This window comes from Homalodisca vitripennis, chromosome 4, assembly GCF_021130785.1.
Source record: "Homalodisca vitripennis isolate AUS2020 chromosome 4, UT_GWSS_2.1, whole genome shotgun sequence".
NCBI lineage: Eukaryota > Metazoa > Arthropoda > Insecta > Hemiptera > Cicadellidae > Homalodisca > Homalodisca vitripennis.
Genome location: NC_060210.1, coordinates 78169302 through 78195598, shown reverse-complemented (window position 1 = coordinate 78195598; position 26297 = coordinate 78169302). Strand labels below are relative to the sequence as shown.

Sequence of the window (26297 nt, the reverse complement as noted above, 5' to 3'; positions counted from 1 at the left end):
AGTGATGTATCCTAAAAGGGGGTCGGGGTGGGTTGCGTATTGAAACTTATTAGGATGTACAAGGGATTAGGAAAATGAATGGATCGAAAAAGAGAGTGAACCAAATCTTATAGAAGCCATTAAATAAATTTAGCATATGCCTCTATCTGCAATGTACATAGCAGTAACCTAGCCTACTGATACTTAAAAAAATTCGTCTTTTAAATAATTAATGTTGATTACTTATGTTATGTTTACTTATGTTATGTGGTATTATGTTTACTTCGCTTTTTGATAATCCAGTTGGAATTTTTTCACACACCTTCGCCTTTTTTACACAAAACTGAGTGAAATCTGTTCTAGCCATGCTCCACAACGGGCTTGCTTTACCCAACAAATTCCCCGACTTGTTGTATAGCACAACTGTAGGCACTACTCTTCCTCTGATATACAAGGAACTTTTATCAAAGTTATTACCCTGTAATTCCGCACAGGCTGCTGACATTGCTCAGTTACTACATAACAGAAATTACAACTTAACGCGTAACACTGCCGTGAACTGCGATCACCCATGATTTTGATGATTGACAATGTTACTATTTCCCAAAAGAAGACATTCGAGTGTTATTGATGAGAACGACTAGAGTTACGGGTGCGGCCTAGTGTCTCCTACTTGCTCAGGTTGCAAACACTGCGCTCTTATGATACAACATTACAATACGTTGTCCCGCATCGAAAGCAATATTTTTTCATTTTAAAAATGTTCTTAATAAATCTAGGCATCTAGCGCAATTCTCTAGTCGTCGCAGAAATGTTTTCTAAAAGTGTATTTAAACGCATTTATACCAATCCTTTTATACGAGTATTTATCTGCCTAATTAATGATGCAGCCTGCCGCCTTGTTTGGTATCTCATAAAGAATAACCGCGTATTCATAGTAAGTTGGTTTGTGTTGTATCAACTACACACACTAGAACCAGGGTTCAGAGGATAGTTTAAATGAAAGGACATTAGCATTGGCTCCTGATAGCACGTTTCCTGGAATCGACTCGTAGAATAAAGACTCCTGGAACAGCTTAGATAAAGTAGAACGTTTTCCGACCTGTTTTACATTAATTAAGCTGAAGAATATTGTTTTCTTAAATTATAGTTATTGTGTAAATAAAATCTAGGCTGTTTATGTTCTCCGACTACGATTTAATCTCGTCATGCTGCGACATCATTAGCACATCCAACTTTTTTTCCTGTTAAGAAACCAGATATTTGTTTTTAAATAGTCCACCTAAATTTTGGTGACTTTTCTTCATGCATTCTGCAAGTTGTATTGATTTGTGCAACTTATACATTTTTGCTAAGCTGACTATGCACATTCTATGAGAGATTCTTGTTTGGGCCTAATCGTATAAAGCAAATTAGGATTTTGGATTGTATCATTTGACAGTAAAAAAGTACACATCTGACCAGTAAAAAAAATCTATATATCTCAATGTTTTTGAAATTTAATGACATTTTTTCTAAAAAGCGATGCTTATGATAATCACGATGACACTATTCAACTTCGATTCAATAATAGGAGAACTAACAACGTACGGCGATTTTAACTAGCCGCCTGAATTTTATTCTAAATATAAATATATAAAATATAACCATAGGAAGTTATTAATACGAACCATTAATTAATTTATGATATTTAGCATTTGGACATTTCTTTCTACACTACTATTTATTTTATCCGTAGTTGGACCACCGATACCTAAGTCAAATGTATTCTTGATTTCGAATGTTGCGGCTAATAGTCCTTGTTGACATTTTTCAAGTTAAAACGGGAAACCTCTTCGTGGCTCAGTTCATTCATAAGCCACAGAACCCAATTGGTTCAAATATCAAATCAACTTTCAACTCCAATAGAAATAAAGTATGGTATTCCCAAGGGCTCCAACCTCAGTCCAGTTCTTTTCCTGATCATGTCAATGATATAGTCATCACTACTGCAAGGGAGATTCGTGCTGTATGCGGATGACACGACTCTCTGTTTAAACGGAAAATCAAAGGAAGTGTTGGAACAACAGGCTTTTGTTGACTTGAACAACAGCGTCCAACACTTCCAATGTCTCAATCTCACAACAAACGCCTCAAAATCAAATTTTTTGAACTTTTCTTTGCGATGTGAAGATTCTAGGTGTGGGCCTGCCATAATGTTGGCAGATTCCGTTCTAGATGAAATGCAATCCACTAAATTCCTTGGAATACACCTTGATCAAGGGTTGACATGGAGTGTTCACATCGACTCAGTTTGTTCCAAATTAGCCTCAGGCAGTTTTGTTATGAGTTCTTAGCTAAATATGGTCTAAATAGGCATATTATGGTCTGATTTACCCACTTTTTACCTACGGATTGGTGTTTTGGGGCTCTAGAGCAAACAATCAATTTTTGAGAGCCTTCAAAGTTCAAAAGAAAGCAATTCGAATCATTGCAAACATGAATTTCAGAGAGTCGTGGCGACCTGCCTTCAAAAACTTGCAACTCTGCCCTGTCCATACATCCTGGTTTCATTCGGTATGTTCAAATGTACCCTGATGAGGTGTCTTGACGTGCACGGATATGAGATAAGAGGCAGAGACAACTACCCTTCTAGGAAACACAGAACGGTGATTTATGAACACTTAAAACACACGAAACAAATGAAAACATGTTATCAACAGATTGCCAGCTTCCATTAAAAATGCACTTAAGGAGTTATAAACCCGTCTTAAACTCTTTTTTAGTGTCAATAGCATTTTATAACGTCGTCGAGTTTTTGGCATGTAACTGGGAGACCACCCATTTTGAAAACAAATCTTGACGTCGAGGATGGTGTAAATTGGCGAGTGACTGGAGTGAGTGAATGCAAAATTTGTATGTGTGAATGTGACACTGTGGTATTATTGAAAAGTGTTGTATTAAATTGCTGACTTTTACCATATAATGTATTTTGTTTACGGTAATAAAATATTTGAATTTGAAGTTTAAGTTGTGGGACCCATTCTCGAATAATTGTGTAATATTTTGGTTGCAGATCTGGAGATGAGCGGGAGCGGGAGTGGGAGCGGCGAGGCGGCAGCGCGGGAGGAGGACAGGGCAGCGGCGGACACAATCGATCAGCTGAACCACGGCCACCATCGCCACAGCCACAGCCCGGGAAGTGTGAGCGTGTCTAGCGCATGCGCAGAGGACAGCCAACCGCCAGCCGTGTACGGTTCCAGCAGACCGGGCAGCGCACACTCGGCGTCCACACTACTGCCGGGTAACTATACAATCGTACCGCGGGATGTGTGCGACCTTCGCGTGACTGACGGGGAAGAGGGCATGCAGAGACAGTACCTGGAGGAACGTAGAGACGAAGAAACCATGATTCTCCCCAACCAGAACTACCAGAGACGTGAAGGATACCAGTTCAAGCCCATGTACCAGGGAGTGTTCTCGCACGGGGGAGCCGAGGAGCAGCAGTACCACCAGGGGCTGCAGCAGTTCGCGTTGCCCGACTACCACGACAAGGAGGACGAGGGCATGATGAAGAGGGACGTGGAAGATCACGAGGGACGCTACGAGGATATCCTGGAGTTGGGAGACAAGGTGCGGCGGAACCTGGACGTGTGCAGCAACACTTCTGGACGTTCGTCCGAGGGCATGGAACACGGGACTCCGCCAGGTCTGGAGTACACGGACAACAAGGAGGGGTTGCTGGACCTGCACCTACCGCACCGAGAGATACAGAGCAACAACTTCGTGCATCTGGCGGCGGCACTACACTCGCCCTCGTCCACCCCTGGGGGTGGCGACACCGAGGAGGCGGCGGAGATGTACGGAGCGGGAGGCGGCGAAGCGCTACACCGCCTTCAACCTGCCTACCACCCGCAGGAAGTCATACAACATTCCAACAACTACCAGTCGTGAGTACTTTTTAGTTCGTTAGTTGTATGCTTTAGCTTATTGTTAAACGTATTTATGTGTTCGAAAGCGCACCTTCCACGTGAAAATAACAGCCTACAATACTATTTGCTGAGGATTTTAAATATGTCGAGTCTGTTAGTTTACTTGCAATGGGTATAGACAGGCCTATGTTGTTTACGGTTCTTTCAAGATGATTAAACCTGTTCTTTATCTTTTAGGGCAGCAAGCAATACTTTAGCGTAAATGTATGCAATAATGATTTTTTATTCACACTGCTCATATTCTTATATTATGTACATCACACGCTTCTAAATAACGTTGAAGAAGAGAAATACTCTATGGCAAACAAGAGTAAACTGGTGTCTGCTAAGAATAATACGTTATTGAATGATTAGTGGTAACATATTGTTAATGTGGGGCCAAATTTTGCTTAGTTGACATAGAGTAACTATTCAACTCCGAACGTCTATTTTCAGTGAGAGAGGTGAACGATAATTAGGGTTTTCTGTTATGACTGGAGTGCTTGTAAACTACATCCGCTGATTGAAGGAAAAAGAAAAGATTCGGAATTTTCCCCGAGGTAACATAGTTTACATAAAATCGTGATAAAATATTATCGGGTTCAGCTAAACCGCAGATAATTTGGCATTTTCAGGAAAAGCAAATCCGGGACTCGGTTTGTAATCAGAATTCTGTTTCATTAAATTGTGATAAGGTCGAGAAAGAAAGGGAGGGGAGGGGAAGGAGAACATAATGTGTTATTAGCCGGTGACCGCGATAGTAGCGCCAAGACTACTAGTTGGCTAGACCAGGCGAGTTTGTGCGTGAGGCTGTATGCTAAACAATGAACTTCTGGACCGTGCAGTTGTGTACACTAGACTTTAGTACCAACTCCCAACTATCCAGTTACTATTACAATTACAGTGTAATATAATCAAGAAAGTGTAGCGGTAGTGTGTGTCACCTTTATCTTCGTGCATGGGTGGTTTCACCTTGGATCAGAATTGGAATGAGGTATTTTAAGGCTAGTAGGAGTTATCTAAATTCACACAACTCAAATTCAAAGTCTTTAAATTGGTTTAAGTAAACTCACTTTGCATGTTCGTACGGCTATAAACATTACATAGTGTTATGTAGTTATATTTACGCTATTATTTAGTTAAAATATTATGTGGATGTATGAAAAGTTAAATTGAGTTTTGGATGAGATGGAACACTAGTAGTCCTGGTTGTAGCACAGGGTGTTTTTGATTCAACAGAACAGCTTGTTTATCAAAAAAAGTTTCACTTTCTCATGATAAGAAACATGCATGTCGGTATCAACATAATATAATTTATTAGATTATTATTATTGTACAGTATTAAAGGAACAAGTATGACTACTTAAAAAAAACCAAAAATATTACAAAGACTTGTAATAATACACATAGCCAATCTCTTCTCGTACTATATAGCATCATATAGTTACCAGCAACACCTTCCTTACTTAAACTTTCATACTTTTACTGTTAAGAAAATACGCAGGAAATGCACACTCAGTCTATACATGAGTCATCCCATACAAAGTGTCTGAATTTGTCTCGTTACAAACATTATAATTGCAAACACGTTTAATTAAAAAGGTGAATATTTTAAATTGTAAAAGTTATAATAGCGTAAAACTTTTCTGAATTATTTCCAAATTTAAACTTTTCCTAATATATTCATGCTGTTTGCGCTTACGTCGCAAGACTGCCTCTTCTGGGTATGTTCTCGGTCCATTGTGTTCTCTGGTCTCTAAATCCTGATTAATGGCTCATTCTATTTACAAAACAGAAATAGTGATGACTATATCATTGACATAGATTAGGAAAAGAGTTGGACTGAAGTTGGAACCCTGAGGAACACCAAACTTTACAATCTGGGATTCGGTGGTCTCCAGATCTCACGTGCTTTCTTTAGCTTATCGGTTTCCTCCAGTCGTCCATGAGTTTCGGGGACTCAGGCCATGTAGTACCTCAGCTCATACGCCACCAGGCCTCACAGTTTTAGCTCTTGATTACTGTAATAATACAATCAAAGGCTTTAGTCTGTGACAATTTTATACCTACTTTTGCATCCCAACTAGGGAACTGGGACGTTTTATTATTACGTTAGTTGTACAAAATGTAATGGATTCCTAGTGAGAAACAGTTGTATTATGGTCTGATGTGCATTCTCTAACTTGTCCAGGCCTCCTGAGTACTCAATTTTTAAAGGTTTGCGATAGTTTAAATCTTGATTTATCTATGTTGAGATCTTTGAGCAACAGGTATTAATGATCTTGAGGGCAGACTTTATTAACTCGTCACCCAACTTATATGCTAGCTAATTTTATTATTGTTCTTCCATGCACGCCTTGATTTGAGTCATTGCGTTTATGCATTTTTCCCCTTACAGTTTGATTTTCCAAAGAAGATCCCTGACCGGAGTCGGGTCCCAGCCACCACTCCTATACGTTCAACCTCTCACTTCAAACGTCTACTACGTTTAAATATACACCTATATTACATCAGAAATAAGTTTTGACTATTTAGGCTGAATTCATCCATGTATTCGTGTAAAATAAAAAGATTTCTTGCGTGTTATTTTGGATTGTGATACCAAAAATATGGAGAAAAATACGGTTTCGTGTTTTTGTATAACCTATTTAAAACAGCTGATGCCTATCAACAGACAAGATCTTAGTTGCTCCCGGCTTGTGCAAGCATACCTTTAAAGTGATCGTGCTCGCTTATTCGTTTAAGGATTTAGTCGGAAAAGTACCGTTGGAATTGTCATAAAATGTTCAATATAGTTGGTATCTTGTAAAATTTGAATAACCTATTTAAAACAGGTTATGGCTATCAACAGAAAATATCTTAGTTGCTCTCTGCTTGTGCTAGCATACCTATTAAGTGATCGTGCTCGCTTATGTGTCATACTTTGAAAAATGTACCGTTGGAATTGGTTTGAAAACTACTAAACAGTTGATGTATATCCTAAACTATACCGGTTTTTTGTTATGTTACTTAAACAATTTTAAACAGACACCATTTTGAAACGAGTACAAGGGTTTTGTTAACATTTTATTTTCAAAAAAATGTTTTCCAAAGGTTAATACGATTCTCAAGTTTCATAACTTTATCTTAACTGGTTCAAGAGCTATAATATTTTGTATAAAAACACATACAGATAGATAGATACGTTCAAATGAACGTTTTTGCTCGTTTGTATGTGTAGAATATAATTCCAAAGTATTTGAACACTTTTACTGAACACCCTGAATATTGTAATGTGGTAGAAGTTTGAAGTGAGATGTATAGCGTGTGAGAGAGGTCGCCGAGACTGCTACGTCTTCAGAAATACATAGTACAGAGCGGGTACACCGCCAAGCTCCTGGCTACTCGTGTGTTTCATTATGTTCGTTGCCATCATATTTATTATTAATATTTAGTACGTTTATCTTGTAGAAGGTTGTGTTGTTACATCTTGGACGAGTTATTATTTAGGATAATTTATTACGAAATGTCTTAAACGTGTATAGACTGCAAGATTTAAGTTGTTAATTTTATTTATTTCTAATGCAGAAAAAGCTATTGTTGTAGCATTGTTCGATTACATATTTGTCTCCCCTTTTTCTTAATTAGCACTAAAGACCAATATAAAAAATCCAAAACTTTCAAATAATATTTATTTTGCAAACAAAAAAAACACTATTTTTAATTTAAATTTGTTTAGATCATTATTATACGTTTAGCAACTTTAAATGTTATTTATATACAAAACAATTAGCCACATACACAACCAACAAACAAAAAAATTGGAGTGAAAACTATCATAATACTATTGACGAAAAATATATAAATACTGACGAAACAGCAACTATACGTGTGTATCGTTGATTTAACTTTGACATGTCTATGGTTTACATAATGTTTCACGTATTTGTTATATTGTTATAACTCTCCTTCAGCTTCATACTGAAATATTGGTCTTAAGTGAGAATATGAGCATTTATTAGATCTTCCAAACGTCTCTCGCCGCTCCCTCTGGAGTAATTTCAAAGTATCAGATAGGTTTCTAATGAAACCAATGGTAGGAAAATTGGGCTAGTTTATAAATCATCCGTCCTTCCTAGCAGTTAGAAGATAGAGCGAAGAGAAAACAATATCTCTTCAGTTATATTATCTTAGTGTAAATGCCAATTCAACAACCCAATAACAACAAGACCACCCTGTTTTGTGTGGGGAAACTGTATAGTTCGCTCTGAGAAAAGTAATGATAGATCAAGAACACAAATGTAACTGAGTCGGCTATTAGTTGAGAAGGCTTAAGATGAGATGTATCTAACAGCAGAAGATGTTACATCAAACCGTAGCTGCTCGTAGTTGGGAATATTTGGACGTTGAGTTGTTTTAATGGCAAAATACATCACGCCGTTAACGTTGTGGAGACTGCCCTTAGTTGGAGAGACTTGAACGATGGGTTGTCTCTAACATTGCAAGATGACGCGCCGTTAACATCAAACCATATCTGCCCGTAGTTGGGAAGAGTTGAACGTCGGGTTGTCTCTAACGTTCAATGATGTTACACCGTTAACGTAGTAGTTTCTTGTACGTCGGATAGCAAATTATTAACTCATGAGATTGTACGATATAATATAGAAGCTGTTCTACAGTCACCACGTGTATTGGTATGGCTGCAAGTGGCGTCAGTGTACCACGTGCTGTCGCCCCTTACGTCTATACATGTACGTGTCCCGTCTATGTACCAGATGTGTTCCAATCTGGAAAGGTATCCTGATATCACAACAAAGGCACAAGTTATAATAGTTTAAAATTTAATATTTAAATTAGTGTTATGCTTAGATTTGAAATATAAATGCTGTCTTCTCACCGAACAAAGGCACAAGTTATAATTTTTAGTTTAAAATTTAATATTTAAATTAGTGTTATGCTTAGATTTGAAATATAAATGCTGTCTTCTCACCGAACAAAGGCACAAGTTATAATAGTTTAAAATGTAATATTTAAATTAGTGTTATGCTTAGATTTGAAATATAAATGCTGTCTTCTCACCGAACAAAGGCACAAGTTATAATAGTTTAAAATTTAATATTTAAATTAGTGTTATGCTTAGATTTGAAATATAAATGCTGTCTTCTCACCGAACAAAGGCACAAGTTATAATAGTTTAAAATTTAATATTTAAATTAGTGTTATGCTTAGATTTGAAATATAAATGCTGTCTTCTCACCGAACAAAGGCACAAGTTATAATAGTTTAAAATTTAATATTTAAATTAGTGTTATGCTTAGATTTGAAATATAAATGCTGTCTTCTCAACAAAGTTATGGTAAACTTCACTGGGTGTACATCACTGCTGCGTCCTTCGATTTCTAGAGGATCGTCTCTTTAATATATTTAAGTAGGCGTCTTAAACTGCTGAATAACAACGTGTTTGAAACAAATTGCATACGATAATGTTGTGAATGCTATAATTTAGATTAATTATTATAAGCGATATCATGAGTTGCACTTTGAACACTACACCTAAGGTCCTATACTGAAATATTGGACAGCGTGTGGCACGTGTTGTACACAAATCGCGTATTGAGCCATAATGTTCCGCCAACACCGCGGTCATATCATTAGTCGCTGCGTGACAGAACTAAAAATAAAGAAAGCTTAATATTTGACTAAGAAGCGTTATGTGTATTTTTCATAGACTATTATTAGTGTTACAAACTAATCAACATTTATATCACAGTGATGATGCAATTTAAAAACATTGTCGTATTTTGTGAAATATTAAATTTGTTAATTTAGAGACATTTCTAATGAAAGTAAATTTTATTATTGCCTTTCCAGTCGTTGAACAGTCAATATAAAGCTTTTCAATTAGATTTACAATTTTCAATAATATGATACGCTGTTATTGTTATTTAAAACTTGAAAGCAACTCTGACACAAATTTAGAGTGGGCACATGACGCGCTAAAACAATTCACATCATAACGTGCTTATCTATGTCGGTTCAGGAAACAACAATATTTCAATAAACATGGCGTTTCTGAGAATCCAGCGAAACAAAGGACGAATGACGTACGAACGTAGACCTCTTCTACGCTCGTACAGTACAACGAGTACCATACAGTCATCATTTCATCCTACCAGACACTGGTCGCTTTCTTAAATAGTCGTGTTTTAATAAATTAACTAACGCCAATATTTATGAAAGGCTGATTCAGTACACAATATCTTAGGGAATGACTGCAATTAATCATTTCGTCCATAAAATTTACCAAGTTAAGAATATAAAGTTCTAAAATGCCAAATGCGAGGAGCCTCCTACATCAGCGAGGAGCAAATTTCGACGAGAAAAGTATGCTCACTCAATTTAAAGAAATATTGAGAATATGTGTAAATCATGTTTTAGAAAAGTTTGTTTATTTGCTTTGACTTGTATTCGTACTCATTTGTACTAAAATGTTTGTACAGTGTTTATGAGTTTAAAGTACATTATCTTGATTTATAATTATGTTATTCAAGTTATTTTATTAATCATACATGTTTACAATTAAAAAAGCTTTTTACTACACAAATATAAAAAATAACGTATTTGTGGTTATTTGGCAATGTGAACTGTCCACATTTTGAAAACTTTTTAGAACATGAAAATAAAAACAATCGAAGAAATATTAAAAGTTCTTAACATTTTCAGAAATTTACGTTATTACAATCTTTTGAAATTTCGATGTAAAGCTTAGTGAATAAATTAGATATCCGGTAATTTAACGGTTATTTCAGCATAATTGGTCGAAATGTTCTTGATATGTTATGTACATGATTCAAGGAAATACGAGTACGTCTATTGCCCTTACCATAAGGATTGAATTCTCTAGAAAGTGAAGCGAGTTTTCGCCAGTCGTGACAACCAAATCTCAAAGCCGCCAATTGTTCTTTATATATGACTGACTAACCTACCCAATCTCGGTGTTCAGGTTGTTTGCTTACCTTAATGTGAATAAGTAAATGTTGTACGCTTAGGGTGAAACGTTAGAATTAGTCTGAATTAGTAATTATATTTCGTCATCTATCGTACTCATTATACGTGTAATTATTATCAGCTTACTCACTGCAATGTTTGTATTAGCGTGTGCACATTTTGTGTGTTACTGATTGTTCACGAAGCGCGGATACCAAGCATATGGTTTATACGCTGTGTGTTGTTTGCGTCACATATTAGTTTTGTTTACGTTTAAATATTACAAAGATACAATGTTTGAAAAAGAATATTATATATTATTAGTGTTTAGCATTAGTTTTGTGTGTTTCTAACAAAAAAACTAAATTAAAGCAAAAATAACTCTCAACATAATACAGTGTAGTCGTTACATGCCATCCTGGCAAATGAGAGATTCGGGTTCGATTTCTGGCAGAGTAAGTGCTATTTGCAAATCAATATTTATTGAAATTAAATTGGCTAATGGCGATGCCAATTAAGAGGCATTTGGTTTTTCAAACATACGTTAGTTTAGTTATTCAAACACGTGAGAAAAACTGCCCAAAAGTAGAATAATTTATTCATAAAAAGTGAGGATTTTGTGTTGACGTGGTAACAAGCACATCCTGCCAGTGAGTGATCTGGGTTCGAATCCCAGCTGAGCAAGTACTTTTCATGAATACATATTTATTAAGTTTACAACGAATAGATGTTTAAACACGCTCAGGAAATCATTCCATTGCAACAAAAAACTATTCCTTCCACACATTTTAAATATCGGTAAAGCTGCTTCATAGTTAAGCCCACAGAAAGGCCATAGATAATAAATTCATTTAGTCTGAGATATAAATGCAATTTTAACAATTAAAATTATCACACTTATTAAAATAAAAAACTAAAGAATTCATTAAAACTGAAGTTGTAAAGACTTGCTCGGTAAAAGGAGGGATAATGAAGTTGTGCTGCATTTAACGAGGTGCAGTGATAAGTCAAGAACAATTAGTCAAGAAACAATTAAAACTGTGAGTGATAGCAACTTTCCGTTAGCGTTAGTATAATTGTGAGCAGTGATAACTGCAGGCGCGCATGTGCGTGTGGTGTGAGAATAATCCTAAGTTCAGTGCTTTTATGTAAGCAAGTGGAATAGTTATTAGGTTTGGTGATAAACAACGCGAACCACACTTATGACATGAACGTATAAAGGTACCACCTCATTGTATAATCGATATTTATAAGGCAAGATCTGTCTGCTGGTAAATTGTGATTGTCTAGAGAACATAAAACACGAATAGCTTAAAAATAAGAGCTAAAAATGTAACGCCTCGTACGCTTAATATATCTACGTAAGTTTAGTCTGCATATAAGTTAAGATTGTGTGTATAATACACTGCATGAACAGTAATTCACAGATATTACCTGACGGGGCACCACTTAAATTCAGGATAGGTGTAAAGTCTGAACATACATCGCATATACTATAACAGCAGCCTTCGGGAAAAAAATCCACATTATTCGTTTAAGGATAGATAAGGTACTTTTATAGCTACTTGTTTCCTTCTCAGTTGTCCCAGAAAATACTCACTTGAAGTCTCTCACAAATTAACTGCATTCAGACAATCAATAGAAGCTAAAAATTTATATTTTTCGTCTTGCCTGATATGTTATGCATAAATTTAAAATGACTTACAATCAGTATCTCGACCCTAGTAAAGCTCGGTGGGGGGGGGGGGGGAGGAGCACCTGTTTCAGCCCCTACCACCAATGCTTAATGTCGTTTAGCTGGAATATGTAATGAAAAAGAATCTGTAATCAGTTACCAGAACTAAACTAAGGCAGTAAATCATCGAGGCGACGTTTTGTCATAATGTATTTTACTACTGTGCAGTACGATGGTTTTAATGTACTGATTATTCAGTGTAAGCCTTTACCTGGCTTATTAAGAATTCAGAATTCAATGTTTCAACTATAAACTTGGTGGTCTTTGAAACATGAGAATACTGTATGTGCAGCGTTGTAACCGCCATACAGCAAGTTACTAATTTTGTTGTAATTCTCCCAGGAGGATAACACGTGTTCACGTTTATGTGTTCGAACACCTCTGTAAGTCATCAAAATTCTGTCCCTTCTACCAATTTTCGAACTGAGAAAAGTACAACTGCGAGTATACTTAGATCATTAGAACTTACTTTTGGTGTATTCAAAATGTTATCAAATGTGCCTGGAAGGGGCACACCTTCTCGAAAACTTACATATAGCGAGACCCTCCACTTCAGTAACACATCATTGGAAAAGAAAGAAAGAGCGGAGATTGTGTTGCCTGCCGGACGGGAAATGAGTCGTTTATTTTCTAGGTATTGTAAGTTCAAAATTAATTTCACGCACGTTAAGACGCCTATATTTTCTATTTAAATATTTGATAAAAGGCAACTAAATGTGAAGTTAACTGAGCTTTGCAAACTCTTTTAATTTACAAATTCAGAGTTAACACTCACTAGAAATTTATACCACAAGATGAAATGTATAAAAAACCAATTGAGGTGTTTTTCTATGCGAAACCCACAATCATTTTATACTCATTTGCTTACTGTCGCTCCAAATAACGTAAATGCTTAACTATTAAATATTCAGGTAAAACACCGAGGAATTTTTGCAACAATCCATCTTACCTCATAGTCATGTAGAATCGATTTAACTTTCCGAATACAGGGTTTCTCTCCTTACAGTGCCCAATGTCACTATTAAATTGTCACGAAATTCTGAAACAAATAACATGAAATTCTGTACAAAGAGTTACGAGTATGTATCTCAGTGATGTGCACTAACAGTCTCGGACTAAGAAGGCTGAGTTTCATTGGTCTTCAATGTTATAAATCTCTTGCTGTGAAATATCAGGTCGCGGGTGTTGTAGTTTGTTTGTGTTCCCCAAATGATTTTAGATTTTGCACAAACGGCCATGTCATTTCATCTCTGTTTAGTAGAATACTGTTTCAAGCTCCGATTTCAGGATTCCATTAACTGTCTTTTAAACTTGAGATGGTCCCCGGATGTAGTTAGGATATCTTCTAATGACCATCTCTTATCTCAGAGTGTTTGGGATATGAATTAAAAATAGGTTTATAATACCACAGTGATTATTTTCTACAAGAAAGGGACTTGTTCGCTCCAGGTACTTCTGAACAGTGAGTTGAATATTTACAAATTGTTGTTCTTCCCTTGCGATCTTGATAGCGCGTATTGCAATAATATGTGTTGTACTAACTGTTAGAATTTATATCCACTGCACATTTTTTGAGTATATAAGCTCTTACGTAATTGATATTTCATACCAAAGGTTTTTTGGAGAAGTTTTGATCGAAACTATACAAACAACCTTTGAAAATAATAATTTCTTTTTATAAAAAAGTCATCCTTGCACCGCATTTTGAAAGTTCCATATATTCAATAGCGTATTTTTGCTACTCTTCACATTTTGTGTCTTCTGATTTAAAAAAGTGTTATTAACGAGAAATTATAACTGTAAGTAATGTAGGGGTGCAAAATTATGGGAACCACCCCTTCAACCGTCGTTCGAGATGTAAAATTACAAGCAGCCTTAATATATTTATAACCTGGAACTCACGTTAATAAAGATCGTTAGATATTTAAAATAATTAAGTAATTAAACGTTTTGATATGTCTTATTAAAACGATTAGGATCTATTATCAATTAATGTTTTATCTTTTAGTTTTAGGTTCATGTAACAATGCACGTTTTAATTTTTTTTACGAATGGTTGCGTTTATGCCAAATTGAAATGATAATCGGTATATCTAGAAAATTACAGTACAGTTAACCCAACAGTAATGAGCTTGAAAGAACAAAATAATATCAAACATAATATGTTATTTAAAATACACTTAAGCAATGTGTCCATTTAGAAAAATAACTATACGAAGAATTGCTGTAACATTAGTTCGAATCGCTTTAATGCGTAAAATCATTTAAAAAATTATTAATCTTAATTTTTTTGAAAGAACAGTTTTTGTGTGTTCTAATAATATACCACAATTGGGAGTTGCTTTTCAAATTTTTGAGTTCCCAAATCCCCTAAATCTTTGATTATGAAACATTAGGTTCCACTGACCTATGACTATTCTTGAACCTTCCATTTTCCTTATACTGTAAATAAAAAACTTAATATAGGATCCGTCTTGTTTGTCTATCTTTGTTGATCTCCTAATATTTTGTAAACTTAATATTTTGTTACTTTTTATTTGATTGTTGCTAAGTGCAAATTAATGAGTAAGTAAATTAATGTTACTGACGAGTTTCCGTTTTCCCCTTCAATACAGAGACTGCTCGTTAGATGTAAACGGTTCAAAACGTAAAAATAACCACCTTTCTTAAAATTGTATATCTGTGGTGGCGTAAGAAAACGCAATCCGCCCCCCTATGTTACGGAAAAAACGGAATGGTCCTAATAATTAACTTAAATTTTAGGGTTAATTACAGCCTTTAATAAAATTCTTTATGATTCATCATCGTAGCATGATGTGATTAGAAGGGTGTTATGACATTATATGGTGAATTCAAAGATTATTCCGTTGGATATTCGAAATTTACTTGCTTTTTTAACGGCTTGTTAATTGTGGTGTGCTTCGGAAGAAGGTGCAGTATTGACATAGGTCTGTAATTGACCGCTCTTCGCCGTTACCCCGCACTGTGTCACGGGCCGCGGAGCGCAGATGTCCTGGGCAGCGCGTGTCTCGTCACTGGAGCATACCCCGGGACATCGCTCTGCACTCTCGGGAGGATATGCGGGAGATGTGGGCACGAGCCGCTGCAACCGGAGCGGAAAACAACCAATTAGGGAATACGTCTTTTCGCTGCAGTTTCTCCTTATTCACCCTGCGACAATCACGTCTTTTCGCTGCAGTTTCTCCTTATTCACCCTGCGACAATAATGATAGAATTTTACTTATCTTATGATTTCTCTTAAATTCATGTAGAATTCCCTTATACTTCACACATTGAGGGGCAAGTAGTGTTCCGTTGGTCTTGTAAATTATTGTTGGGCTAAAATTACACAGAGCAAACAATAATTTCATTTTTCCAAAGAAGTAGATGTTATTTTCAATTCATTGCTCTAGTAATTTAAACACAAGTGATTATATGATTGTTGCAAATGATTAATGCATTATTACAAAACACCTTTTACAACGACGTTATATATTTTAAACTCCATCAGCAATTCACACTGTTTGAAATAGAATCGTTCGCTAAGGGACCTAATACAATAACACGTTTAACTGAGGGAAACATATTCGGTATTATAATTTTTCACATTGGCAGCACATCGAAATAGATCAATCCGAGAAAAATATTATAATAATATAAAAGTCTAAATACTTGAAAAGATCTGGGGATAATGGGATCGGCGGGCGGATTAAGTACGTGACTGTACGCGGCAACCGCAGCTCTGGTGGTAATATCGTTTAATCTACTTTAGTTTGTATTGTATAAGTGGGTAAACGTACAACGGTGCCGAGAATGTCTTTGGAAACAGTAATATAACCTATCGTTTCTTATATCACCTTTAACTATTACCGTGTTTGGACAACTACAGATGAAACAAACCTTTCAACAAGTTATAAATTTAACAAGTATACCTAGATTTATAATGTTAATTTTATTTCATTAACGTATTCTCTAGAAGAGTTCTAAAAACTTCTCTAAAAGGTGGTCCGTTTTCTTGGTATACTAAGAAGACGAGTCTTGTGTATTGATTGCAGTGAATACAGAAGCCTCGTCTTGAGTAAGTATTCCTAGAAACGTCCCAGCTTTTCTAGAAGTAAGTCTTTGTCGGGGTAACCATGAATGGGGCACGTGTGTATGAAGCAGGGGCAGGATGTGGAGTGCTGACGCTGCTGACGCCTTGACACTCCCACATTCTGCCCCTGGCTCCAGTTCAGTGTTCAGTCTCATCCCGGCCTCAGCACAGTGGACACCCTCGCCAACATGTACTTCGTACCAGGACGGTGAGTTTGTATTGGGTGTCTGTATTTTGTACCAACCTCATAGTGCCTTGACCTTTCGTCGACTTCGGTTTCGTGTTATATTCTCTTGGATTAATGTTGAGGATGAACAAACGATTTCTATATCAATATCGTAGTTACATTTTTGTCGTTTCGCTTAAATTAATTAATTAATTGTCAAAGTAAATGAAAGCAGCTCTTAGATCCCTGCAGATGGCGAGAGCTGTAAACATGATGTATATACTAATTAACCCTAATAGTTAAATTCATTCTTAGGGCCATTCCGTTTTCCTGTAATGTTGCGTTAACAATTTGACAAAAAGTGATTACTTTATGTTTTACATAATTTTAGACTGTATTTCGTAGCTGGTAAACTTGTTAGTGCCTTTAACATACTTGCTCATACCTAATTTGCTTCTTGTAACACTCAAGTTTAGAAAATACGGGATGAATAAAGGCAGGGCTAGCCCGATACTGTCTGAAGATACACAGTATGTGGAATATATAAACTTCGAAAATACTCATAGGTCAGTGGTATTTAATTTTTCGTTCTTTATGGTTTTGAGCGATTCTGAGACACTAATTATTGAATTGAAGTGGAAACGTCTCCTTTATAATACATATTGGAAACTAAAAAAAACTGCGCTTTCAATGGTAAGTTAGGTTAATACAATTTCTGTAAATGTTAAACATTAACGGAGCTACTTTTAATGTTACAGCGATTGTGTGTATAGTTAATTTTACCAAAGGGGCAATATTCTTAAGGTTAATTATAAAACTTCGTTTCACGTTTTACATCATTTAGCAATTTTCGTTCAAACACTACCATTGGGTTAACAGTAAACAGTAAAATAAGGATTTTGGCTAAACACTAAAGTGTTATATTAGTCTTGATATATTTTCTGGACATTAACGATTACAATCTCAATTTTTCATTAAGCCCCCTAAATGCAAATAATAAGCAGATAATGTATATACCTGTAGTAAAATTTGCGAATGCTCTTAAAATATACTTTTATGAAATAACATACTTGGGCCATTATGGGTGATAAAAACTACAGTTTTAATAAGGAAAATTTGTCACTAGTAATTATGGACGTTCGTTTAGATACATTCATAAATATGTGCGTCACGTTGATATAGAAGTGTATTTTACTACAATACAGGGGTTGGATCCTGAAACTTTGGATGATCTCAAGTTGGTAACTCGTGAGAGCGTGTGATCTCCAGATGTTCGTTGTAGAGCTCAGCGAAACTGTGTATTCTACAGATGTTCTGCTGATACAGCGGGCTTTGAGTTATCAATACGGTCTACTGTTAAATATTTTCTTGAGACAGAGATTCAAACGATTTCAAGTTGAATATTATATGGAAGAGTTGGCTGCTCTATTACGAACCTGATGCACTGGCGGCCATCTTGATTGTATTCTAATAAGAATAACATTAATTAAACCTCATGCACTTTTATGACTTTATTTCTGGTTGTAGAATTATGTGAGACGTATAAAGTTTTTTTAATATTAGTAATTCGCATCTAAATAGTTTTTAGTGTTTACAATATTTTTATTACGATATTAAAAATATTAAATTTTCTATGTACTTTATAGTTTAAATACACTTACCTAATATACAGACCTGTAAGGTGTTTGGATGCGTTTCGGTTATATCTAAAAGGAGAGACCTCTCACGACTCTCCAATACAAAATAATTATTGCTAAAATCCAGTAGTTTTAGAGTGTAGTACAAATAAAGGTTTTTTAAATTAACAAATAAAATTGAGTACAGTCCCGTATATAGATACGCAACAGGCTGTTATTCGTGATGCATAAATTGTTTGGGTTTAGAAATTGCAACACATTTCATTATTAAAATTAAAATATTCAGTTTTAGTAAATTCTATAAAAAATCATTTTAAAACTACATCTTTAAACAAACTCTATGTGCCTTTTTTTGTATAGATAGAATAATGTAGAGTTTTACATATACAAATCCATATATATTATATTTTCACAATTTATTATCTTCCACACAAAACATATATACATTAACCACTAGTTGTCATTCATAAGACACTGATTTTATTAGTGCTTATATTTATAAAATGTTTGTAAGACGGTCTATAAAAGTTTTGAGTTAAGCCTTTAATATTTCTCGGTTCATAACAATGTATCGCCGGTTATATGATAAGTGCCATTATTTATAATGTATTTTAAGTAACATTGCAGAGTATATTACTAGCTATTATTAATCACGGCTCGGCGCGCAATGTTCTGCTGACAGTGACGTCATAGTAGTATCCTTTCGAAATGGCAACACTTCCAGACAAGTGATGGTCATTCCTGTCCGCTAACAGATGATATTCGTATTCCCTGATTTACTGTCAAATGATTGAACTTTAAGTTTAAATTACAGTAATTCGGAGCTATGAATTAGAAGTGTGAAATGATAAGGCTACCAAGGCTATGAAATGATAAGGCTACCAAGGCTATGAAATGATAATGATAGTGGCTACCAATAAAACTACTCGAATTTATATTAAACATTCTACGATATTTGATTGACTAGCTCCAAAGATTTCAGGACCACTTGGGACGATTTTAGGCCACTGGCGGGGACTCTTTAAATCGGAGTCTAGGGCTTTCTTATTGACAATATAATAAGTTAGAACTCTATGGTGAATCGAAATAGCCACATTGGAGGTGCATATTATTTCAGTATTCGTGCACAATTAATTGTACGTTGTAGCTTTTGCGTTGCAGAAGCACAAATGCCCAAACTATCATATCTGTAATATTTACGATATCGTTAGATCCCTAAAAGAGACCCGTGCTGCTTCGCTAACTACCTCACTTGCTATCCTCGTGTGTCCTCGGTTTCGTTCTTGGCGAGTGTGAGTGTTGTGTAACTCTGATACAATTCAGAGAGTTACTGCTCTCAGATCTCTGATCACTGTATTCACTTATTACCTCAACTCGGTTTAGGAATTATACCTAATCAGGTTTGTATCCCTCTTCAAGGCAACACGAACTGGCTGCGTTCTTAATGGTGTTTTGGATCTCTCAAAAATTGCACTTTGTATTTAGTGCATTGTTTTGTAATTTCATTCTGAGTAGTCGCTTGTTACCTCAAATTGTAGTCATGTAAGAATTGACTCCTTGAGTCATGTTTGCGCATAGTTCCTGTTTTATTCCTCCAGCTACTTTTTATATTCTAGGCATTTACATATTTATAATTTTTTTCATTAAATAGAATTTTATAACCATGTTAAATAATACGCAGAGTGCTGTAAATGGTTTGAACTCGTCGTTGCTTTTTGAATTACACTACTACATCTCGAAACGATTGGAATTCTGCGCTTGTTTTGTTGGCTACTAATTATATTTCACTTCGTAATCTATTTTTGAAATTACATTCAGGGAGGATATTTAAAGGGATCTTAGCCACTGCTCCAAAAAAAATTAATGAAAAGTCTCATTCACAGCCCTGAACCTGTCAACATTCGCTCAAACGTTCGTAAACATTCAGCAAATGCTAAAGAATTATAGTGTTTTATTACTAACTTCGTGATTAGTATTTTACTAAGAACCATTCGTTCAAATGATTATATTTAGAAATTTGGCTGTAAATTATAGCCAAATTGTATGGCATAAGATGGAACTTGGTGAAATATTAAATTAATATATAACTATTATAATGAAGAATTCTTTTAGTCTAAATTAGACGTATTAGGCGTTAATAACGTTTTTCACTATTCTGGGTGTATTTCCTTCCTTTAGTTTTGACTAGACTTTTCAATTCATAAAAATCCAACTTCTGTAAATAACACAATTAATAGCATTCTATGCACACATTTTTCGTACACTTGCATATCTAACAGAGAGACATCTGGATTTTCAATATAAAACAATAATTAACGGATACAACGGAAGATCTGCAAGAAAATAACGGAAGAGGTGGCGTACAGACGGTTAAACAGATGGAAGGGCTGGCCTTTATTTTGCCTCTAAAATCAAATAGAGCTATTCCTTGCTCCAAGAGGAGGCTAATATACGTATACCAGGTTTCAAGTCTTACGACCTTTCTATGAAGGGTTTTCACATAGACGGACGTACAATGATACGATTTCAAGTTAAAGTCCTATTGGGCCTTTAATAGTTATAAATTCAATTGTATCCACTTATGATCGCTTCTTGGACGCTGTGAACTCGTGTACGAGGTCCGCTATGTAAAGTGGCTACTAAGCAACTGCCCGGGTGCCAGTGACAGAGCACACGGCACTGTTCAGCACAGTAGGCAATGTGACATTAGGCACGCGTGTCCTCAGCTGCGTTGCGCTGCTTCCTCATTGCTTCCAGCACGACCGCACCCGCCCCCCCCCCCCCGCCCGCTCACACAGGTCACCTTACTGTACCGGCCGACAGCACTTTAATGTCTCATTCCTATCAAGATCATTACTTTTAGCGAAAACAAATAATAGGACTATTATAATTCGTGTACATCGGCTGTCCGGACATTAACTACGGAGTTGAAGGTCACAGAAAACTTGCGCTGACTACGGCCTAGTGCGAGTAAGGAAGACAGGGTACCGGCAGAGTGGAGCAAACGCAGGGAAATAGACAGTGACTGTTATACTGGAAGAGTTATGCCGTATAGTTTCACAGTGTTACAACACGAGTAAGGAAAGGAGCAAGGAGCGACGACAAAGCCGGTCGTGACAAGTCAAACATTAGAACAATATGGGGAATAAAACCTACACCCGTGGTACTCCAAGCATAAACAATCCCCACCCCGTATACACTTCTCCGAGCTACTGCCACACGGCGCATGCATTTGAAAAGAAAATTATAAGACATTAGTGAGCTTCGTTACGCTATAGTTGTTTGCAATTTAACCATTTCATTTAGATTTAACGTTTGTATTGTATTTGGTAAAGAACTTGGAACAAGGTTAATACTGACAATTTCATTTGATTGTGGGTGGCCGGTGTCTGATAAATTTTTTCGGTGGGGTGTGACCTGAGAAACTAAAAAAAAACTACTCATGACTCCGGTATACGCCTAGTATAATCTTAAATTAGGCATCTGATGTTTGCTCTTAAATTTCATATGGTGTGTATCTCAATATCTCCAGTGGTTTGCGTGAAGCTTACTTACTAAACCCTGTACTTGTATGCAGCAAGCCCTTTGTTGAAATTATTTAAATTTATAGTATAATTTCCTGTGGTTACTTAAAAGTACCCTATAGAATTACGTTGCGTTTTTAAAACAATGTCCATATCCTTCTCGCTTATTATCACCTCTTTCGCTTCTCTAGGAATTAAGATATTATACAGTGTGAATAAAAAGTCAGGCCCCCCACCCTCTATTTTTTAACGTTTATATAAGGATATATTATTTGGGTATGTGGAAAGGAAGTTCCATTTGGTAGTTTTTGACATTATGGCCACAAAAAATGCAACATTCGAAGAATAGCTCACCCTACGCTTGCCTCTCTGCCAAATAGTAGCAGGGCTTCAGTGTGAACATTGATTTGACTTGGCAACATGGTGAGTTTTTAAAATTTTGTTCTAGTAACACTTGATATTATTTTGAATAATAATTATATAGTGATCTCTGGTTTTCACCATTCTTTACGTTTGTTTATGCTCTTAAAAATGAGGTTACTTTAAAACAACAACTACTTAAAACAAGTGTCAGACCACTAATTCGTTGAAAATCATCGATAATTGATCAATGATCCATGATAAAATTAATATGACTTTTCACATCAAAGGTAAATGGTAGAAAGTGCAGGTGACAGCGATTGCTTGATTGTGCGTTCAGCCAGCAAGGTATAGTACACAACAAAATCAGTCATAAGTGATTCAGTAACCCGCTTACTGTGACGGCCGACCGCTGCTACAGCACGTCCCTCGCTCATTCCTCCATACGTCCGCATGTAAGTCACCTTTACAGCACAGTCACTGACGTCTGTGTGTCAAATGTTTTGAAAGCAAGCAAATCGATCGTATCGCAATCGTCAATAACTTTAGTCAATTTTTCAGGGTTTCATCTACACATTCAAGACACAATCGCATTGACCTCAGATCCAGCACTCTCAAACATCCCAGCGGCTCACCAACAGAGGCTTTCTCTACCTTGGACGCCAAAAGGAGTTACGACGCGTTTTAAATTGATTTTGATTATTGGAAATTTTGATTTCTTCTGGGAGTCTGTTGATTAATTTGACACAAAATTCTTGCGGTAGTTTTATCTCTAGTTTTATATTGACGAACGTTCCTGCCACGAATCAAGGCGCACCTTGATCTGTAGTACATGATCACCTCAAAAATATAGAGGCAAGGCAGTCAGCAATCTCAACTCCCCGAAAGATTCCCTACACGACTCTCAATTGAATTGGTAATTCAAATTTCCAATTATTCTGACAGCCATTTTTAGAGTCTAAAGACGCACTCCATTTTGTTTTTTGCACAAATCAAAATACTCAAAACACTCAAAATGAGGATGGATTAGGCTATAGTAGGCCATTTTGAAAACTTCTGGGAAACACACTTTTTCTAGATTGCTCAAAGCATAGATGCCTGAGGAAACACTAGCACAGACACTGTCAACGTGATCGCTCCAGGTCAGTCCTTCGGCCAGAATCATTTTCGAAAACTTTGTGGAATTATTTTCGTCAAGAAGGTCGTCCACAAATACGGCGGACGCACCACTCGATCAAGCTAAAAAGACCGTAATTTACTACAATTGTTTTTGACTGATAACTTATGTTTTCAGATTGATTTCAGTGAAATACTGAATGCATGCGTTAAATTCCACGAAAGAGGTGGTTTCCAGTTCTTGTATTGATTTAATTTTAAAACATAGAGTCGTGTCATCGGCATATTGAACCAGTTTTCCAAGCCGGATAACTGAATTAAATACACTGTCATAAATGAAAAAAACAGGAGAGGTCCCAGGTTAAAAGCCTGAGGAATACTATGGGCTATTTTAATTTTGTTTGAAATGACATTTGAAAATGACATCTCCAAGCACTGATAGTGCGGGAGACCTCGTATGCCACATTTCTCCAACTGGTACTCGAAACGGTTAGTTACAGTTTATTCATTTGACACTAACTTAATAAAAATCCCTCCAATAAGAATTATTTTAAAGTTGAAACCTGAGTTCATTGTCATAATGTTTGGTTTTTGTTACTCGTTGATGTTAAATACAGCTATCGAGTAAAGGGGAAGGTTCGTATTGAGTTGTACGTAGGCTATTTCCATTTATATGCAAAAAGCATGTACGATGACCATAATATAATGGAGAACATTGTATTAAAAAAACGTTGTTTGATAAAAATTGTCTTTGAATATATGGATGTCTGGTCTGAGAACATATTACACACAATAAAATAACATGTTTGATGCGCATCAAATCACGATTTATAAATTTGTTTGTATAAGATTGTAGAGTAAATGTGTTAAAAATCACTGACTCATTATTATACCACGGATTCATTTTCCACAAACTTTTTCTTTTTGAATATGTTTCAGAGCACCTTATTACGAGACCTCATGTGAGGGGGTGTTGTTCCCATTGAAGCAATAAGAGGACTTTACGGCTTTAGTAAACCACCTCTTGTTCTTTTGATGTACAATATTTTCATGTTAAGTGCACTATTTATATCTCAATTAACCTTTGGTATACCCGATATTGTGATTATTGAAAAATATAACATTTGCTAAGAATTTTTATGTATAAACTAGTTCAGATTTTATGTTTACAGTAAGAAATTTGCATATTTGTTTCCTATAAGTTATTAGAATATTAGATTCGGGTAGGGTACGATAAGCGGACCCGGTTTTTTATATCGAAATTGGCAAACTATATTACTTAACCATCGATATAATCAGTCGATACAATCAATTATTTTGAACAATTAACTTAAATAATCTATATCAACAGCTGTAAACACTTTCAAATAATACACGTAACGTAATATTTCAATTTTACATAACATACGTAACATTTAATTATTAAAAATGGCAGTCAATTTTAGAAAACTACACTACATTGCTTTGAAAGATGATAAGACGTGTTTTTCGTGGCTTCAACATGTTGGACTCGTACCGAAAAACCCATTATGTAAAATTTGTGGGAAACAACTGTAACTGAGAGGAGCAAATATGGTCGTCTTCAGTTTTCCTAATTTTGGTTATAATAATTTGTTTGATAACTGTAAATATTAAATTCGTATTTTAATTTAAAACATATGATTGTTATTGAGGACTATAGATACTTTTATATCGATTGATAGTCTAGGATTTGAGATGCGATATTAGGTATCGATGGTTTCATTCTTCGATATAAAAAACCTTGTCCGCTTATCGTACCCTACCCTTAGATTCCAGAGTGCACTGTTGACCAATTCGAATACTAGAAGTATTCCCATGTAAGTTACCAACCAGCTCAGAAACGCTTGAGCTTCCCGACGCGACGTTCCGTGAATGAGTCAGCCAGGAATGCCTGTGCTCTATCCTAGCTAACACTGGACAATATTGCAATGTTGGATTGTGAAACATATTGGTACAGAACAGCTCTACGACATTTTGGGTTGTTATGGGCACAGGCACGGTCACAATCTTGACACCATTGCTCATTCCCACTTCCGGTGAGTCACCGACCACTTGTACATATTCTTTGCAAACCATGCTGCTAAACCGTCTGCACCAACATAGCATTAAAACACTATAGATCATAACTTGCTCTATATCAAACATTATTGAGATCATTATTTTACTAGCTATATGCATTTTCACCTTGTTTACGAGTGATGTGGTGGTGAGGGAGAAACATAAGTATTTATTCTCGTGCTTAAAAAGGTTCTATCGTCCTCATGGCTTTCACGCTTTCATTGCAGACACTGGTTTTGTTATTAAATATTCATCTCATACCAGTGTACCGAATAGATTTATACTAGTGTAAAATTTAAGATTCCATTAAAAAACATTCAATTTGGTACCATTGATAAAAGGTTACGAAATCTTTACTTAAATTTGGTCGGTCAATTGAATTTGATCGCTTAGTCGTTACAGTTCTCGCGTTATTCTTTTTCTCAGTACAGTAACAGAAATGTTTTCTAAATATACAATTATCATCTTCCACAAGAAAATGTTTTGCCGCTTGTATTTTCACTGGAAATTGCTTATTTAAGGTAAGCATGATTACAGTACGTCTCATTGTGGAGAACGAAATATTATACTTCAATTTCCTTTCATTGTGGAACGTTCCAGTATAAATTGAAACGACCGACGATATGTTGTCAAATATTCGTACAGGTATAAGTAACACAGGGATGGCATCGCATAAGTGGCGTTTCCAAATAA

At 35.8% G+C, this 26297-nt stretch overlaps 1 protein-coding gene across 3 annotated transcripts in view; it reads left to right on the top strand.

Annotated features, from left to right (window-relative positions):
• Positions 1-26297, top strand: part of LOC124359574 (GATA-binding factor C-like) — a 97251-nt gene that overhangs the window by 42834 nt on the left and 28120 nt on the right. For all 3 annotated transcript variants that reach the window (XM_046812448.1, XM_046812446.1, XM_046812447.1), the window contains exon 2: positions 3035-3908. In XM_046812448.1, the coding sequence (XP_046668404.1) occupies positions 3035-3908 (874 nt within the window). The remainder of the gene's footprint in view (positions 1-3034; positions 3909-26297) is intronic.